The sequence below is a fragment of the Myotis myotis genome, unplaced genomic scaffold (assembly GCF_014108235.1).
Source record: "Myotis myotis isolate mMyoMyo1 unplaced genomic scaffold, mMyoMyo1.p scaffold_m19_p_14, whole genome shotgun sequence".
In the NCBI taxonomy this organism is placed as follows: Eukaryota; Metazoa; Chordata; class Mammalia; order Chiroptera; family Vespertilionidae; genus Myotis; species Myotis myotis.
The window spans coordinates 29877856-29896735 of record NW_023416318.1 but is presented as its reverse complement, the minus strand read 5'-3'; the positions used below and the strand labels follow the sequence as shown (position 1 = coordinate 29896735).

The 18880-nt window shown below is 48.3% G+C and overlaps 1 protein-coding gene across 1 annotated transcript; it reads left to right on the top strand.

Moving 5' to 3' along the window:
- The first annotated feature begins 12824 nt into the window (after window positions 1-12824).
- Window positions 12825-18181, top strand: LOC118669434 (RNA exonuclease 1 homolog). The gene is given in 3 exon segments (XM_036335537.1): window positions 12825-12881; window positions 14783-14911; window positions 16535-18181. Coding segments are annotated over 3 exon segments (1833 nt in total).
- Window positions 18182-18880: the final 699 nt, after the last annotated feature.

Sequence of the window (18880 nt, the reverse complement as noted above, 5' to 3'; positions counted from 1 at the left end):
CTCGCCTAAACCTGGAAACAACCACTGCCCTTCAGCAGGTAAATAGAGAAACAGATTGTGGTACATCTATACAACGAAATACTAAACATTAAAAAGGAACAAAATGTTAATATATGCAACAACATGGAGACACCTAAAAAACATGTTGAGTGAAAGAAGATAGAGACGAAAGAGAGCATAGTGTATGAATCCATTTCTATAAAATCCTACAAGACACAAAAGTAAATCAGATGATGGAAATCACATCAGTAGTTGCCTGGAAGGGGGAGAGGGGTGTCATAGATTGACCACAAAGAGTCAGGAAGTAACATTCTAGGGTAATGGGAAAGTTCTGTATCTTGATTGGGGGTAGTGTGGATGACATGGGAGTATGCATTTGTCAAAATACAATGAGTATATACTCTAAATGTTCATGTTATTGTTTGGAAATTATACATGAATAAGTTTGATTTTATAAAAAGATGTGTTGAGCATCTACTTGATTCCAGTTTTGTTAGCTGTGAAGAAAGAATGAACAATGAGGAACTAGTAAAGACATACAAAAGAAATCAAAATAAATAACTGACAGGGTTCCCACAGAAATGAGAAGGCAGGAGACCCAGAGCCCAGAAGGAGGAGTTAGGCATGGCCAGTGCAGTAGACAGAGAGGTAGAGTAATGGAAGAGAGAGCTGACAAGAAACAGGTAAAAGTCCCTGGCCCTTTGGTTCAGTGATTAGAGTGTTGACCAGGAATGGAACCCACAACCCTTTTGGTTCTCGGACCAAAGGGTTGCGGGTTCCCTTCCTGGTCAAGGGCACATTCCTGGGTTGTGGGTTTGTTCCCTGCCCCCACTATAGGTGTGTGCAGGAGGCAACAACTCAATGTGCCTCTCACATCGATATTTCCCTCACTCTCTCTCTCTCTCTTTCCCGTCCCTCCTCCCCTCCCCTCTACTGTCTCTGAAAGAGCAATGGAAAAAATATCCTCTGGTGAGGATGAACAACAACGAAAGAAACAGATAAAAGGATTGTCAGGCCATGCCATTCACCCAGCTGAGCCTGGCTACCTGCGACCTGTGATCTCCCCCAGGAGGGGCTTCCCCAGCTTTGCCCTGTAACCTGAAGGAAGGAGCAGGGAGAGGGTACAGCTTGGGATCTGTAGAGCAGGTGGCTCAGAGGGGAAAACTGGTCAGAGTTGAGGGCAGTAGTTGAAAGGATACACAGGGGCTCACCTGGAAGGAGAAGGAAGTGAAGCTCGAGGGCAGCAGATTGAGAAGGAGGCTGAAGGGGCAGGTGGAACAGGGGAGTGGACTGAGGCGGGAGGCTGTGGTCGGGCTGGATTGGATGTGAAGATATCTGATCTGCTCCTCTTTCGCTTACAGACAAATTGCTTATGATTTCCTTGACACTGTTCACTTCAGTGAACTCCCCACATTTCTTGCAAGCCTATTGTATAGTAATCCAAACTGTCTTGTAAAGGGAAGTGTGTGTAGGCTGCCTCCACCTAGCAGAAAATAAATTCTCACGAGGCTGTATTCATACGGCTGTCTGCCCACCTTGGCAGCAGGCTTTACGCTGCATTTTTAAATGGAGAGCATAAATGCCCACCCCAAATTCAAGTTCTCATGCCCTTTTGCAGCAATTTCTCTTCTAAGAATTTTTTCTTACTGGTGTGCTTGCACATGTGTGCAAACCCTTCTGTACAAGGCTACTCATGCTGCTGCCATTTGTAATGGCAACTGAAGAAGGGATAACATCACCCGGAGGCAGGTTAAATACGTAATGGTCCTCCCATGCAGTGAATTACCTCTGCATCCATAATAAGAGCAGGAAAATTCTTTAAATACTGATATAAACTGATTTCAAATATGTAATATTTAAAGTAAAAATGAAAATAAGTGGCATTTTACCATTTATGTAAACGTTTAAAAAGCATATGCATGTAAAACTTAGAAGTTAGTTACTCCTGGGGCAGGTCTGTGCATGAAGAATGGAGGAAGACTTGCTTTTTCTTGTATGCTCTGTATACCTTTACTTTTTTGGTACATCTTTTTTACATTTATGATTTTGTGTCACTTTATTCTTAACATTTTGAGAGAATGGGAGAGAGAGAGAGAGAGAGAGAGAGAGAGAGAGAGAGAGAGAGAGAGAGAGAATAATGAAGCCCTTGTTAATGTCTGGAGGACAAGGGGGAACTTCAGCTCAGGAATGAAGCTCTAATGGTGGAATTTTAGGACTTAACCTTCCCAGGACTCCTCAGTAGTAACTGTGTTGCTTCTGACCTTTAATTTTCTCCTAGAACAAATGCAGGACAGGCCTCCAGTTCTAATTAACTGGACAGCAGGAGGCTGGCCTCTGGAAATGGAGTCTACAACTTGTCTCTGTACAGATACCTAACCTACCCATTACTCAGCTACTTGGCAACGTCACTACTCAAAGCTCAGGTAAGCCCAGGCCCGTGTGGTTCAGTTGGTTGAGCGCCACCCTGTGTACCAAAAGGTTGTGGGTTCCATTCCCAGTTAAGGCACCTGCCCAAGTTGTGGGGCCTGGGTGCATATGAGAGGCAACGGATGGATGTTTCTCTGTCCCCCTCCCTTCTTCCCTCTCTAATAAAATAAAATAAAATAAAATAAATCAACAAAAACATTTAAAGAAAAAAAGAACACAGGTAAGAATCAGAACATTATTTCCAGGACTGAAGCATCACCATAGATGGCACTAATGCTCAGGCATTTCTCCGAGCCTCACCCGGAGCCCATTTCCCCTTTGTGGCGACCCCCTTGACCCCTCTCCAGAGCTGGTGTGAAGATTATTTTCAATGGAAAACAACTGAGAAAGAGCAGACGCAGAAAGAAGCCTTTCCGGGGCTTCTCTGTCTGACCGAACGGCAGAGCCTTTGGAAAATGAAGCTGTGTAAGACCCCTCCCTGTGGGAGCTCCACTCCGAGGAGGACCCACCACTCTCACCGACGAGAAACTGCACCAATGAGCATCATCAAGATTGTCAGGCCTCCCACTTCCCCCCTAAAAGTCCATTTGTCTTCCCCCACAAAACACATAGCCCTTTGTTCTTCCCCTAGAAGTCCTTCCTCCCCCTTCCCTCCCCTATGAAGTTGGTCTGTAAGCCCCTATTTCTAATGTCCAATGAGCCTCTTCATCTCAATGCTTGTGAGTAACCCTGTTCTCTTTTCTCCTGTTACTCTGTCTACGGTCAGGCCCCTGACCTCCGGACCTCAGTCAGCAGAGAAAAAGTTTTCCCCCAACACCTTCCTTGCGGGGGGGGGGGGGGGGGGGGGGAGTGGGGGGGGGGGGGGGGGGGGTGTGTTTCACCAAGCTTGCCTAACAGTCTCCAAGCCCAGAGCGGGAAAGAACCATCAAATTACAAGGGGAGAGGGGTGTTATCTCAGACAGAGAGAGGCCTTCCTTCAGCTTCACAAAATTATAGTGGACAGCCTAACTGTTGAGGAGACAAAATTATCTATCCTATATATATATTTAAAAAAAAAAAGCCTAATATGCAAATTGACCAAACTGCAGAACAACCTGCGGAACAACCAGTCGCTATGACACGCACTGACCACCAAGGGGCAGATGTTCAATGCAGGAGCTTCCCCCAGCCTTCAGGCCCCAGGTCAGCCAAGGCAGATGCCAGCGGTGGGGGGCCCCCTGATCACCCTGCCGGTTGCCCCACAGATCGGCCCTGATCACCAGCTAGGCCTAGGGACCCTACCCTTGCATGAATTTCATGCACCAGGCCTCTAGTTAAAAAAGAAAACAACCTCTAAGAAGTCCAGGTCATTGGCCACTACTCCACACATCTTCTTGGATGTCACGAGGGCACCTGGAGTTGCCCCGCAGCCCAGCCACTGGTGTCTGTAACCAAGGCTCTCATTTTAGCACAAAGAGCTACACTCTCCTCGGGGCTCTCTGATGGAGGAGACCGAGGCAAGAGCAGTGAGTGCACTTCAGAAGGTCTCTGTACAAACCTTTAAAGCTGTCTGAGGCTTAAGGGATAAACTGCATGGCCTAGAAGTCTTGGATTTTATAGAATGACTTATTCCTCCGAGATTTCACAGCAGATAAATGGGAGGGGACAGGAAGGCATGTCAGTGCTTAGAGATAAGATCACAGAAGGAGCAGCAGCAGCAGCAGCTTGCCTCGTTGGGGCCCGCCAAACAGCCTGGCCAGGGAGGACACCATCCTGCCCAAGCGGCTGAAAGATAGGGTCCCAATTCCTGCTCAGCAACAACCCCGAGATAAATAGCCACTTAACCCTCTGGGCCTCTGTCTATCTTCCGCGCCATGGGAATAACAGCCTTTAAGCTTCCAGTGTTGCCAAATCATTGTCATGATTTAATTCAATTCAACTCATTGTAACAAACATATGTTGAGAATCTACAGTGTGCCCTGCGAGCGGCCAGGCAAGCCTCGTAGGGAACAGAAAAATGAATAAAACACCGTCTTTAACCTCAAAGGGCTCGTAATCTGGCGGGTCCAAATTAACAGGTGGGAAAGTGATTAGAGAGGAAACCCTTCTCTACAAAGGAGAAGTGTCCATCCTTTTTTCTGGAAGCTCAGCGTTTGTAGTGATATGATTATCAAAGGAGCAGCATATTAAAGCGGCACTCAGCAAATCAAGGCCCCTGCCCCTAATCCGGCTCACAATTGCTCTGCGCCCATTCACTCTGTCCGCGGCTGCTTTCACATTCTAACAGCAGAAGTGAGTACTTAGTACAGAGATTGTGTGGCCCAAAAAGCCCAAAATATTTTCTATCTGGCCCTTTACAGTGGGGAAATAAACACGGTGGGTCAGCTGCCATCACGGTGATTGGCAGAGACTCAAAGGTGGGCAGAGGAAGCAGAAAGCTTCCTGGGGGAGAAGGGGAGTCTACAGGTGTGCTCAAGTTGGAGCTTGTTGCCATGGGAGGCTGAAGATGAGCTAATGAGGAGTGGCAACCTATGTGACTGGTTAGGGACTCATATTTGGCTTTCTATGGTTGGTCGTCAATTGGGAGCAGGAACAAAAATTAGGGAAGCTGCCAGTTAAGAATCTGTCTTTGATCTGTGGGGTCATTGTTGCTGGATGATTGTTTGGTGGGTAGAGGGAGTGGTGTAACTTCCTACTCGTCTGACTTATTGATAGCAAGCTGGCTTCCTGGGCTGGTTACTGTAGACAATGAGTTGGTTTCCTTGCCTGGAGGCTGCATATAATGAGCAGGAGGTCTACTTTTATACATGGTCTAGCCATTGTCTATTTGTATAGTCTCTCAACAGAAAATATTCGCCTACTTTGGAGTTTAGGGTAAGTGAGTGGGTTCTGGATACTTGAGTAAGTTATTTAGGTCTCTGTGCCTGAGTTTCCTCATCTATAAACTGGGGGTCATCACAGTTCCTACCTCACAGGGTTTTAGAAAGATCAAGTCCACATAAAACGCCAAGTGCCTGATGCACAGTGAGTCCCAGTGAATGTTTTCCACTGTATTATATTGCCGGAAGCCGGTCCATCCTTGCTGCTTGACACAGTCGCTGCAGGAAAGAAACATCTGCACAGCATATGTTTCAAGGGACCTGGCGTATATAGCATACTGTTCTTAATATGTTTGCTCCCCTTAGCGCTGCGTGTTTTAACCAAGGTCACCTCTCCAAGAAAGGTTGTTTCCCCAGGTAGGAATTTTTCCCTGAAGTCAGGGAGGGGATGCCTCTCCTAGAAAGGTTGTTTCCCCAGGTAGGAACTTTTCCCTGAAGTCAGGGAGGGGATGAAACTCCTTAACTAAGTGCCAGGCAGGTAGTTAATCACTACAAACAATCATGCTTAAGCTACATAATCTTTACTCCCTGGAATGGAGATAAGAAACGCCCTAACCTTTGTAATAGAAATTGACAGGATTAAAATCAACTGGTATAAATACGGATGTAACAAGACAATAAACAGCAGAACCTCTCTGGAGATCCAGACCAGAACTTGGCTGGAGATCCTGGCTGGAGATCCTGGATAGGCTGCTGATCAACTGAACACTGTCTCCGTGTCCTTCCTTCTTCGCCGACTCCGTCCACACCTTTGGGGACCCCTGGACCCGCTGGGGTTGGACCCCGGCATCTGGCGCCCGAACAGGGTTCCCTTAGGTAAGTCCCCCCGTATTTGGGACGGATAGGACTGCACCATAGGGTGCTTCAGACCCCCCTATAGAGAATAAGTAGGGTAAGCGGGTAGTTAGTACAGAACTTAGATTGACAAGATGGGTCATACTGAGTCTAAAGAAAAAAGACTCTGTATTAATCTTTTAACGCATATGCTTACTAGCAGAATTGGAGTTGAGGTTTTTCCCAGTGAGACAGAAAGTTTTATAGAAGAAGTATGTCAATGGCTTCCAGAGGATGGAACTGTTAATTTAAAAACTTGGGTTGAAGTAGGAAAGCAATTAAAGAAACACCATGAATCTGACAAGGTCCTGCCATGTTTCTTTTCCCTCTGGGATTCAATCTGTGACACCTTGGCACCAGAGGCAAAAACGGTTGAACTTTCTCAAAATTTAAATAGTCCCTCAGCTCCACCCAGAGAGGACACATCATCATTGTCTTCAGCTCAATCTAAAAGCAATTTAGCTATGCCTACTGATCGGGAGGAGAATAAATATCATAAACATGACCATTGTTCCTTTCCAGTCAGTAGAGAGGAGAATGGCCCTCCCATTCAAAACAGGCTCCCCAAATTAGAAAGGAAGCCTAAACCAGGTCCTGTGGCTCCTATGAGCTCCATGTCTAAATTTCAAAGGGCAATAAGAGAAGCTGAAGCTAATGGAGATCTTGAATTCTCACTCTGCTTCCCAGTTACATATGAGAATGAGTCTGGTGGGAATAGAAACCCCACCTTGGAGCCTATACCTTACAAAGTACTTAAAGAATTAAAATTGGCCTGCTCTGAATATGGACCTCTAGCTCCTTACACACAAACCTTGGTAGAAACCCTAGCCAGTAAATGGATGACTCCTTATGATTGGTCACAGGTTTGTAAATCCTGTCTCTCAGGAGGCGATTACTTATTATGGAAAACTGAATATGAAGATCTTGCTAAGAAAGCTGTAGCCACTAGCGAAAAAACCAGAAAAGGAATAACCCTAGACATGATATTAGGAGAAGGTGATTTTAACACGGCTGAGGAGCAAATGAATATGCCCACAGAGGCACTTACCAAAGTAACCAGTTGTGCAGTAAGTGCCTGGAAATCCCTACCTTATACAGCAGGAGAAACAACCACCCTTACAGAGGTTAAACAGAAGGTCGAGGAACCATATCAGGATTTCCTTTCTCGCCTCATACAGGCAGTCAAGAGAGTAATCAATAACAAAGAGGCAGCCGATATCCTAATCAAACAACTGGCTTTTGAAAATGCTAATAATACCTGTCAGGCTTTATTAAGGCCGATTCGCAGAACAGGAACTATAAATGATTTTATAAAACAGTGTGCTGATGTAAGTCCAGCATTTATACAGGGTGTAGCTATAGCTGCAGCTCTCAAAGGGGAGACATACCCTCATTATGTACAGGCTATAGGACAAGCCAGCAATACTACAGGTAATAAAAGAAATATGAACTGCTACTCTTGTGGCTTATCTGGGCACTTTAGCAGAGAATGCCCAAGTAAAAATAATAATACTCAGGCCAGATGGCAAGCTCCTCGACAGCCTGGAAATACATTAGGGAATAATATTAATCCTCCAAAAACCGTTTGTCCCCGATGTCAGAAAGGATTCCATTGGGCAAAGGAATGTAGATCAAAATACCATAAAAATGGTCGGCCTTTAAACTTTACAAATAGCTCCCAAGGAGGTTATATCCCATCACCTCAATCGGGAAACTTGAGAAGGGGCCAGCCCCAGGCCCCTGCAATAATAGGGGCATCAACCTTCAACCCCTTTGCAAATTTCGATCAGTCAGTGACCTCTTCAGGGCAACCCCAGGCAGTACAGGATTGGACCTCCACTCAACCACCCATGCAGTACTAACCCCAGACTCGCCAGTAGCAGCCATTCCTACAGGAGTGTCTGGGCCACTGCCTGAGGGAACTGTAGGTTTAATATTAGGGCGGAGCTCCACCTCGTTACAGGGGATCTTAGTCATCCCAGGAGTTGTTGATGCAGACTACACAGGAGAAATACAGATTTTACTTTCCCCACCCACCACAACTATACAGATTCAGCCCAACCAGAGAATTGCCCAATTAATCCTGTTACCAATACATAAAATAGGGACAGCTGTTACCCAGGAAGCTAGAGGGGCCAGAGGCTTTGGATCTAGTGATGCAGCATTTTGGATACAAGAAATCCATGCTACTAGACCTACAAAAATTTTACAAATTCAGGGAAAACCAATTGAAGGTCTATTGGATACAGGAGCAGATGTTTCCTGCATAGCAGAGAAGGATTGGCCCTCTTCATGGCCCACGCACACCACCTCCACTTCCCTAGTAGGACTAGGCAAGGCATCTAATGTAAAAAAGAGTTCTCAGATTTTAACTTGGGCTGATGAAGATCAACATTCAGGAACATTCTGTCCCTATGTAATTACGACTATCCCCTTTACATTATGGGGAAGAGATATCTTATCTCAAATGGGAGTTCTATTATATAGCCCCAGCGGTGTTTGATTTACTCCTGTTACAAAATATTACAAGAAAATGAGTTTAAATATTCCTCTCCTCATCATGTTCTACAACATACTCTATTTGTAATTAATATACTAAATGTAGATTCTGAGGGAAATTCCCCGATGTACAGGCAGTGGAACCCTGATCTAACTAAACCTAAAGCCTCGTCAAATGGAGAGACTTGTTTACAGGAGCCTGGAAGGGACCTGATGTACTTTTAACCCAGGGGAGAGGATATGCTTGTATATTTCCACAGGACGCAGACTCACCTGTGTGGATTCCAGACCGTCTAGTCCGACCTTATGTCTCACCGCCCGCCATTTCTGCCTCATCATAGCACACCTGACCAGTGCCCGTCTGCAGCAGATGTGCAGACCTGAGCTGGAACAATCTGTCCATTGGGAGGATCACATGTGCCTCCGTTTTGTCTTTCCACATGTCCCAGCTTTGCCCCACATCTCCTTTCCTTTTTCCTTTTTTTAAAATCTAACTACTTGTTTGCTGGTTCTTTGGCCTTTCTCCTTCTTTCCTGAACACAGCGTTTTCTAGAATCTCCCTACCCTACTGTTCCAGGAAGGGCACCTCCCTTTTATGCCGTGACTAGGGGTGTTTGGTATATGCCCCATACATGGAGTTGTCTTGTGCCAAGAGCCTGACATCCTGGGCTGAGAGAGCCCTGTTCCGTGACTTTCCTTTGTCCTGTATTGGCCCCTCTTACCCTTGTGTCAAGAGGGACCCTCTTCTTACAATCCAATTGCCCATAGTTGTTGCCTGAGCTCTCTGTTCATGCTGAGGTTGAAGCCGCATGGTGGCTGGTACCATGGATCTGTCTCTGGCCCAATGGCGTAAGCTGGGCCCTCTCTAGAGAAGAAACCTGAGTTCCCTATGATCAATGCCAGAGCCCCGCCAGCAGGCAAGGGGATCCCAAGGCAGTTGCTGGGCATGGAGGCCAGAGGGACATAGGCTATCAAGGAGACAAAACTGAACCTCACATCACCCTACTTGGCCCAGAGATGGCTGGTAGTCAATGACGGGTAAGACTCCACAGGGTGGGGCAACCTAAGACAGGCACAGTCGGGGGCCAGTAGGAGAAAACTTGGGGTGCAACAAAGGTGGGGCACAGACCCCCCTCCCCAATGGTGCAGGGGCTTGAACACTCGCCCCTTCTGAGGAAGGTCTCCTGTCCCCATGGCTGCTTCCTGCTTCCCATGCCCAGCTCAGATCGGGACCCAGGTAAAGACAGAGACTGGCTGACAGCAGCTGCCCTCTCACTGCAACAGGACTTGTTTCCCATTTCTACCTTGGACCACAGGGAAAGGGGCAGCTGAAGGAAAGGGCTGTGTCAGGATGCTGCATTCTTCCCTTTCTTCTCCCTCTTTTTTCTAAACACTTCCATGCCTTGTAGTTCTTTTGCTTTCTCTTCTTTTTCTACTACCCTCCATTTTCCATATCAGCTGGATCCAGAGGGCACAGCTTACTCCTCCTCGGACATCGACACCACCATCAACCACGGCCCTGATGGACTCTTTGATGCAGCCCTTCAACTTGCTGACGCTTCGGGAAGCCTGTCGCCAGTGACACCGCCCGCTAGCCAGACCAACAAAGACAACCAAACCAACAACTTGAGGACAGCTGAAATCCCTTGACTGAAGAGGCTGGCAACCTTCTACAGGAATGGGGCTCCTTCTGCGCTCCATCCACTATATTCATAGCTATGCTCACTATCATTGCTTGCCACTCTTCTTCCGAGACTTAAATGGCCCAATCTGAGAGGTGGCCACTGATTTGCATGCGCTATCATTTAAAAAATAAAAAAGGGGGAATTTGCCGGAAGCCGGTCCATCCTTGCTGCTTGACACAGTCGCTGCAGGAAAGAAACATCTGCACAGCATATGTTTCAAGGGACCTGGCGTATATAGCATACTGTTCTTAATATGTTTGCTCCCCTTAGCGCTGCGTGTTTTAACCAAGGTCACCTCTCCAAGAAAGGTTGTTTCCCCAGGTAGGAATTTTTCCCTGAAGTCAGGGAGGGGATGCCTCTCCTAGAAAGGTTGTTTCCCCAGGTAGGAACTTTTCCCTGAAGTCAGGGAGGGGATGAAACTCCTTAACTAAGTGCCAGGCAGGTAGTTAATCACTACAAACAATCATGCTTAAGCTACATAATCTTTACTCCCTGGAATGGAGATAAGAAACGCCCTAACCTTTGTAATAGAAATTGACAGGATTAAAATCAACTGGTATAAATACGGATGTAACAAGACAATAAACAGCAGAACCTCTCTGGAGATCCAGACCAGAACTTGGCTGGAGATCCTGGCTGGAGATCCTGGATAGGCTGCTGATCAACTGAACACTGTCTCCGTGTCCTTCCTTCTTCGCCGACTCCGTCCACACCTTTGGGGACCCCTGGACCCGCTGGGGTTGGACCCCGGCATTATATCATCTCACAAAACTTAGAGCTCCCTCAAGGCAAGGTCTATGGCTTTTGTTCCAATAGGCCCAGCAGAGGGTTGGCACATAGTAATTGTTCAATAAGTATTTGATGAGTGAATGAATGAATCATGGGAAACGAAGGCTGGAGGGGACATTGGTAGCCCATCTCAGAGAATAATGTCTCTGGTTACTTTAAAAAGTTACTGGGCTTGGGGTCCCCCATTTCCACCCTGAAATCCAGGCTGCTCAGGGGATTTCTGTCCTGAAGCTCAGGGGAGTCTGCTCCCCACCCGTTCCACTGAGGAGGTCCAGTGAGTAGACAGTCTTGACTCTCAGTGATAGTGACTTTACTAAATAACTCAGGTGTTCTCTTAATTACCAAAGGCTTTAAACTGCCTCTCTGTTTCTTGGGAGCCTTCCCACTCCTGCAGTTGGTCCTGTGGAAATTGGTGTTAATATTTGCAATCTGACTCGAAGCTGATAAGATCCTTCACATGAACAAGAAACAGCAGGCAGGCAAGATGTTTCTTTGACCTACATCTTTGACCTACATCTTTGACCTTGACAGAGCCTGTCTTATAGGGAAGTGGGGCCTTGAAATTCAGCAGCTACTGCAGGACTCTCTCCAAACCTCCCTCTGCCTGGGAGCAGTACCCCGTCCAAGCCCGCCACCCAAGATTCCATCTTTCTTGTAAACCCTCCACCCTCCAAAACTAGACTACTTGATCCTGCCGATTCCATCCTCTTAAAGCCTCAGGTATCAGTCCCCTCCTCACCAGCCCTCAGCCTTTGCCATATTTCAGATCCTTATAACTTCTCCCTCAGGCTACAGGGATGTCCAATTTTCAGTCTTCCTCTGCTCCATCCAGGTCCTGGTCCAGGTCACCTTTCAGCCCTCCAAAGACTTCCCATCGCCTACAGCAGTGGTTCTCAACCTTCTGGCCCTTTAAATACAGTTCCTCATGTTGTGACCCAACCATAAAATTATTTTCTTTGCTACTTCATAACTGTAATGTTGCTACTGTTATGAATCGTAATGTAAATATCTGATATGCAGGATGGTCTTAGGCGACCCCTGTGAAAGGGTCATTCGACCGACAAAGGGGTCGCGACCCACAGGTTGAGAACCGCTGGCCTACAGGTTAAAGTCCAACACCCCTAAAAGGCCTCTCCAGCCCCTTGCTGAGCTCTCCTAGCTTGCTTAGCCCCTTTTCCCTCCCTGCCTTACAGATACTATCTAGAGTTGCTACACTGTCCAATATGGTAGCCACCAGCGCATGCAGCCTTTAAATGTTAATTAAAATAAAATCAAATTTTAAATTTAGCTTCTCAGTGGCACTATTTACATTTCAGGTGCTGAATAGCTATAGGGTACATAACGGACAGCATGAATAGGACATTTTTCATCAACGGGGAGAGTTTCACTGGACAGCACTCCTCTAGAAAAACCCAAAGGTTTGTGTTTCTCTGTGCACATCATGCTGTTCCTCTCTGCCGGGCCTTTGCTTATGCCTCTGCCCAAAAGACTCCCTTCCCACCTGGGTGATGCTTCAAGACTCAGCTCAGCTGTCACGGTTCCTGCCCTGGAGGAACTCAGTTTCATAGAGGAGCAGATGTGTCAGCTGCCCAGGCTAGGAAAGTGCTGACACATCTGTCTCCTCTATGAAACTGTGAGTTCCTCCAGGGCAGAGACCGTGTCTTCACGGGCCCTGTGCCCTCGGTGCCCGGCCCAAAGCAGGTGTCCATGTCCATTGTCTGAACTCACCTGAATGGAACTCTCAGTACATGACCATGGGGAGTATTTAACTGTGACAGTGAAGACCCAGGTAAAGAGACACTAGCCAACAGGAAAGGTTACTTAATGGTTCAGTAATTGGAGAGTTCAGAAGCGGTTCTTGCTTTCTGCAGAATTGGAGCCAGGGGCTCAGAGGATGTCATCAGGGCCCCCTAGAGGTCAGCACACATCATAGCAAGTGATCAAACTCCTGGTCGGTGGAACTCCCAAGGGGACACTTTGCATATTAGGCTTTTATATATATAGATAACGTTTCTTTATATGGATGCACCACATTTTATTTCTCTATGCTCTGCTTGAGGGCACTGGGTTGTTTCTAGTTTCTGGCAATTATGAATAAAGCTGCTATAAACAGATTTTCATTTCTCTTGGGATTTTGGGATGGTATAGTACAGCCGTGGGCAAACTACGGCCCATGGGCTGGATCCGGCCCATTTGAAATGAATAAAACTAAAAAAAAAAGACCTTACCCTTTTATGTAATGATGTTTACTTTGAATTTATATTAGTTCACACAAACACTCCATCCATGCTTTTGTTCCGGCCCTCCGGTCCAGTTTAAGAACCCATTGTGGCCCTCGAGTCAAAAAGTTTGTCCACCCCTGGTATAGTAAAATGTTTAACTTTATATAAAACTGCCAAACTGTTTTCCGTTGAGGCTGTATTATTTTGCATGCCCACTAGCAACATAGGAGCATTCAGTTGGTTTGCATCCTCACCGGAACTTGGGTTCATTAGGCTTTTAATTTTAGCCATTCTAGTAGGTGTAGTGGATCTCATTGTGGTTTGAATTTGCATTTCCCTAATGACTACTTATGTTGAACATTTTTGCATGTGCTTTTTTGCCATCCACATATCTTTGGGGAAGTGTCTGTTCAAACATTTTACCCATTTTTAAAAGTTGAGTTGACTGGGTATTTTTTACTGTTGAGTTTTATGAGGTCTTTTTTTTTTTTTTTAATATATTTTATTGAGTTTTTACAGAGAGGAAAGGAGAGAGATAGAGAGTTAGAAACATCGATGAGAGAGAAACATCGACCAGCTGCCTCCTGCACACTCCCCACTGGGGATGTGCCCGCAACCCAGGTACATGCCCTTGACCGGAATCGAACCTGGGACCCTTCAGTCCGCAGGCCGACGCTCTATCCACTGAGCCAAACCGGTTTCGGCATGTGAGGTCTTTATATAACTGCCCTGTCCGGTTTCTCAGTGGGTGGAGCATCAGACCATGGATCAAAGGGTGGAAGGTTCCATTTCTGTTCAAGGGCACATACCTCGGTGGTGGGTTTGACCCCCCGCTTCCAGGCAGGGTGTGAGTGGGAGGCAGCCAATCAATATCTCTCTCTCTCTCTCCCTCTCTGTCTCTCTTCCCTTCCTTCCATCCAACTCTCTCTAAAAATCTATAGAAAAAATATTCTCTGGAGAGGATTAACAAACAAAAACTTAAAACTTAAATAAAATTACCAAATGGTCCAGCAGTGCCACTTCTGGGTATATACACACAGAAATGGAAAGCAGGGTCCTGAAGAGATATTTGGGCACCTGTGTTCACAACATGTCAGATGGAAGCAGCCACTGAGGAATGTGCCTGGAGAGATGAATGGATAAGAAGCAAAATGGAGCCTAGACATGTACCATGGAATATTGTTCAGCTTTAAAAAGGGAAGGAAATTCTGACACGTGCTCCAACATAGATGATGACCTTTGAGGATATGATGCCTCATGACATCAGCCAGGCCCCCAAAAGCAAGTTCTGTAGAAGTCCACTTCAATGAGGTGGTCAAATTCACAGAGACAGAAAGTGGAATGTTAGCGGCCAGGGACTTGGGGGAGAAGGAAGGGAGAGTTATCCTGTTTCATGGGTTTAGAGGTTCCGTTTAGGAAGATGAAAAATTAGGAGGAACCCTTATGGAGGGATGACCATGTGTTTCAGCCCCCGGAAGAAGAGAAGGCGGAGGACAAGGAGCCATTGTGTCTGGCCACTCTGTTCCCTGGGCAGGAGACATAGAGGACCTCTCATCTCACCAAGCAAGGCAAGGAGACGCAGTCCCACACACCCCGGGTCCTGGCAGACAAGTGCCAGGACCCACATTCAATCAGAGTTGTGCTCCATGCTGGGTCGGGAGATCAAAAGGGACAAGAACAGGGAGAGTGAAATTCGGGTGTCCCCTCCCACAAGGTCACAGTGCCTGATCCCTGTCTTGCTCCCGACCTGGGCTGTGTGGTCTTGGACTCTCTGAGCCTTGGCTTCCTCCCCTTGGCCCAGAGACAGGCATGGTTGTCGTGTCACTCTGGGGCACTCAGTTGTTGGGGTCCAGCCCCAGCAGGTCCAGGGGTTCCCAAAGGTGTGGACAGAGTCAGCGAAGAATGAAGGACACGGAGGCAGTGTTCAGGTGATCATCATAGCCAGGTTCTGTGTTTATTGTCTTGTTACATCTGTATTTATACCAGTTGATTTTAATCCTATCCATTCTATTCCAAAGGTTAGGGCGTTTCTTTTCTTTTTTTATTTTTATAATTTTTTTTTATATATATATACATTTTATTGAGTTTTTACAGAGAGGAAGGGAGAGAGATAGAGAGTTAGAAACATCGATGAGAGAGAAACATCGATCAGCTGCCTCCTGCACATCTCCTACTGGGGATGTGCCCACAACCCAGGCACATGCCCCCGACCGGAATTGAACCTGGGACCTTTCAGTCCGCAGGCTGACGCTCTATCCACTGAGCCAAACCGGTTTCAGCAGGGCGTTTCTTATCTCCATTTCAAGGTTACCCTATTGTTCTATTAAGCTACAAGGAAGTAACTGAAGGAGATTATCCTAAGTAAAGATTATGTAGCTTAAGCGTGATTGTTCATAGTTAAAGTGATTAACTACCCACCTGGACTTAGTTAAGGGGTTTTATTCCCTCCCTAAATCCAGGGAAAAATCCCCAGCTGGGGAAACAACCTTTCTCGGAGAGGTGACCTTGGTTAAAACACATAACGTTAAGAAGGGGAGCAAACATATTAAGAACAGTATGCCATATACGCCAGGTCCCTTGAAACATATGCTGTGCAGATGTTTATTCCCTGCAGCAAATGTGTCAAGCAGCAAGGATGGACCAGCTTCCGGCACTCAGTGGCCTGGCACAGGGAGAACTAAGCAGAGGACGGGGCCCACCCTCTGCACTCAGAGCTCCCTCCTATTGATTTGGTCCCGAGGGAGCTCGGGATTCTAGAAGCCAGTCCAGAGAATATCAGATTACTTAGGGTGGGATCAGTGTGTGCATCTGACTCCAGGTGGCCTGGGTTCTGAAAACCAATCTAGAGAAGATGAGATCAAGTAGGACTCATTGGCTGAGTGAGTTAATCTTCTTGGAGACAGGCTTTCCGCTTATATAAGGGCTGAGGGCTCCCAGTCTAGGCCATTAGACACCAGAGCCCAGGAGAGCAAGGACCATGTCAGCACCCGGGAGAAGTGAAGCAGTGCGAGCTCCAACCCTCCTGAGGGCCACGGCACCGAGCTGGTTTCCTCCCAACCATCTGCAAGCTCAGGAGGCCGAGCTGGGTGCCTCCTACCCTGCCCCAACCCTGGTGCACCGGCCTTCCTGCCAGTGGCCCTGCCATCAACCTATTGGCCCTGGTGGCCTGCGCCCGGTGTCCCCCATATTCACTTTGGCCCCCATATACCTCATCAACCAGCCAGAGTCCGTGAGGAGAGGCCTGGCCCCCTGCACCTGGCTACCCCCCGCCCAGGAGCTGTGTGACCTGCTGCAGGGAGCAGACAAGCCTCCCATGGAGTCAGCCAGCCTGCCCCAGGCTGCCCAGGATCCGGCCCCAAAGTCCCCTTCCATCCACCGCTCAGCTGCCAGAGACAAGAGGAGGATTGCCCGTGTCCTCATGCCCTGCCTGGCTGCAGGTGCCAAGAGGCGCTTCCCGGCCAGCAGCAGCAGCCCTCCTCCCAAGGCCCAGGGGTTGGGCAGCCAGCTCCCAGAGGCCTGCGCCCCATCAGGCCAGGCGTCCATGGCCACCAGCACTGTGCCTCCCAAACTCGTAACCCGCGGCCCACCTGAGCAGAGTTCTCAGAAGCCCGTTCCTCCAAAAGAGTGTGGGGGCAAAGTGCCCACCATCACCCGTCAACGCCATCTCAGCCTCTTTATGGACGAAGGTCTCAAGTTCTGCTCCTCCACCCAGGAAGCCACAGAGAAGGAGCTGAAGGAGAAGGCGGCCGACCACCAGAGCCCCAGCAAGAGGATGGATCCGGACATGGCGGCAAACACCTTCCACAAGATGCAGGGCCTGGAACCCGGCCCTAGAGCCGGTCTCCACAAGACCCAGGACAGAGGGGCTGTGTGCCAGGAGGTGGTGCTGGGGGGCAAGTTGGCCGCCCAGACCAGCTTCTCGCTGCAGCGCCCGAACAGCCCCCCTGAAGAGGATCCTTTGCAAGGGGCTGCCCTGTACCAGCACCTCAAGGAGCACCTGCTCACCCAGGCCCAGCTCAAGGAGAATGGCTACCCCTTCGCGCACCCCAAGCAGCCCGGGGGCGCTGTCCTCTTCACCGCCCAAGAGAAGCCGCCCCAAGATGCCTCCTGCAGGCTGTGCTGCCGCTGTGGCACCCAGTATCTCGTAGCCCCTTCGGGCCACTGTGTGCACCAGGAAGAATGTCACTACCACTGGGGGTGGCTGCGCCCCACTCCAGCGGCTGGGGGCTGGCAGATTCAGTACACGTGCTGCTCGGCCCCCATCGGCTCCCCTGGCTGCCAGGTGGCCCAGCAGCACGTGCAGGACGGCCGCCAGCAGGACCTGCAGGGCTTTGTACAGACCTTGGACAAAGAGTTGCCCCCAGGGGCTCACCCCGGCATCTACGCCCTGGACTGTGAGATGTGCTACACCACCTCTGGCCTGGAGCTGACCCGCGTCAGCGTGGTGGACAGCGCCCTGCGGCTGGTGTACGACACCTTTGTCAGGCCAGACCGCGACATCGTCGACTACAACACCAGGTTTTCCGGAGTCACCGAAGCTGACCTGGCCCACACCAGCACCTCCATCCAGGACGTTCAGGCCGCCTTGCTGACGCTCTTCAATGCCCACACCATCCTCATCGGACACAGCCTGCAGAGCGACCTGCTGGCCTTGAAGCTCATCCACGGCACCGTGCTGGACACATCGGTGCTCTTCCCGCACCGCCGCGGCCTCCCCTATAAGCACTCCCTTCGCAACCTCGCGGCTCACTACCTCGGATACGTCATCCAGGACCGGATGGATGGCCACAGCTCCAGCGAGGACGCCAGCGCCTGCATGCGCCTGGTCATCTGGAAGATGGGACAAGATGCCGAGACTGAGCGCTGACCGCAGCCCAGCATTTTGTGGACAGGACTATGACTTTGGAAAGTGCTTTGTGATCACATCTATCTCTTGCCCCACATGTCTAACAATAAAGGAATGGTTCAGTAAACTATAGTACATCTGTTGTGTTATTTGTCATCATGTTATTTCCTATCGACTGCCATGGCTCTGGGTTTCATTCGGATCCAGGAACCTGCCTGAGTTGCAGGCTCCACCCCCAAGGTGGGGCATGCAGGAGGCAGCTGATCAAAGATTCTCTCATCATTGATGTTTCTCTCTCTCTTCCCCTCTCCCCTCCTCTCTGAGATGTAATTTTAATATATATATATATTTTTAAATCATAATGATGATAAAATCTAATTAAACTTAATAGCCCTGTCCAGTTATCTCAATGGTTGGAGCATCAGCCCACGGATCAAAGGGTGGAGGGTTACATTTCCACTCAAGGGCACATACCTCGGTGGTGCTTTTGACCCCCAGCTTCCAGGCAGGGTGTGCGTGGGAGGCAACTCTCTGTCTCTCTGTCCCTCTCTCTCTCTCTGTCTACCTCCCCCCTTTCCTTTCCCCTCTGAGATACTATTTTAATAGTAGTAGCCTGGTGCACAAAATTCCTGTTCTTTGAAAGGGAATTAATTAACAGAAATATTTTAATATTGCTATTTGCCCTTTCTCTATAATAGAAGTGTGAGAGATGAAAGAAAA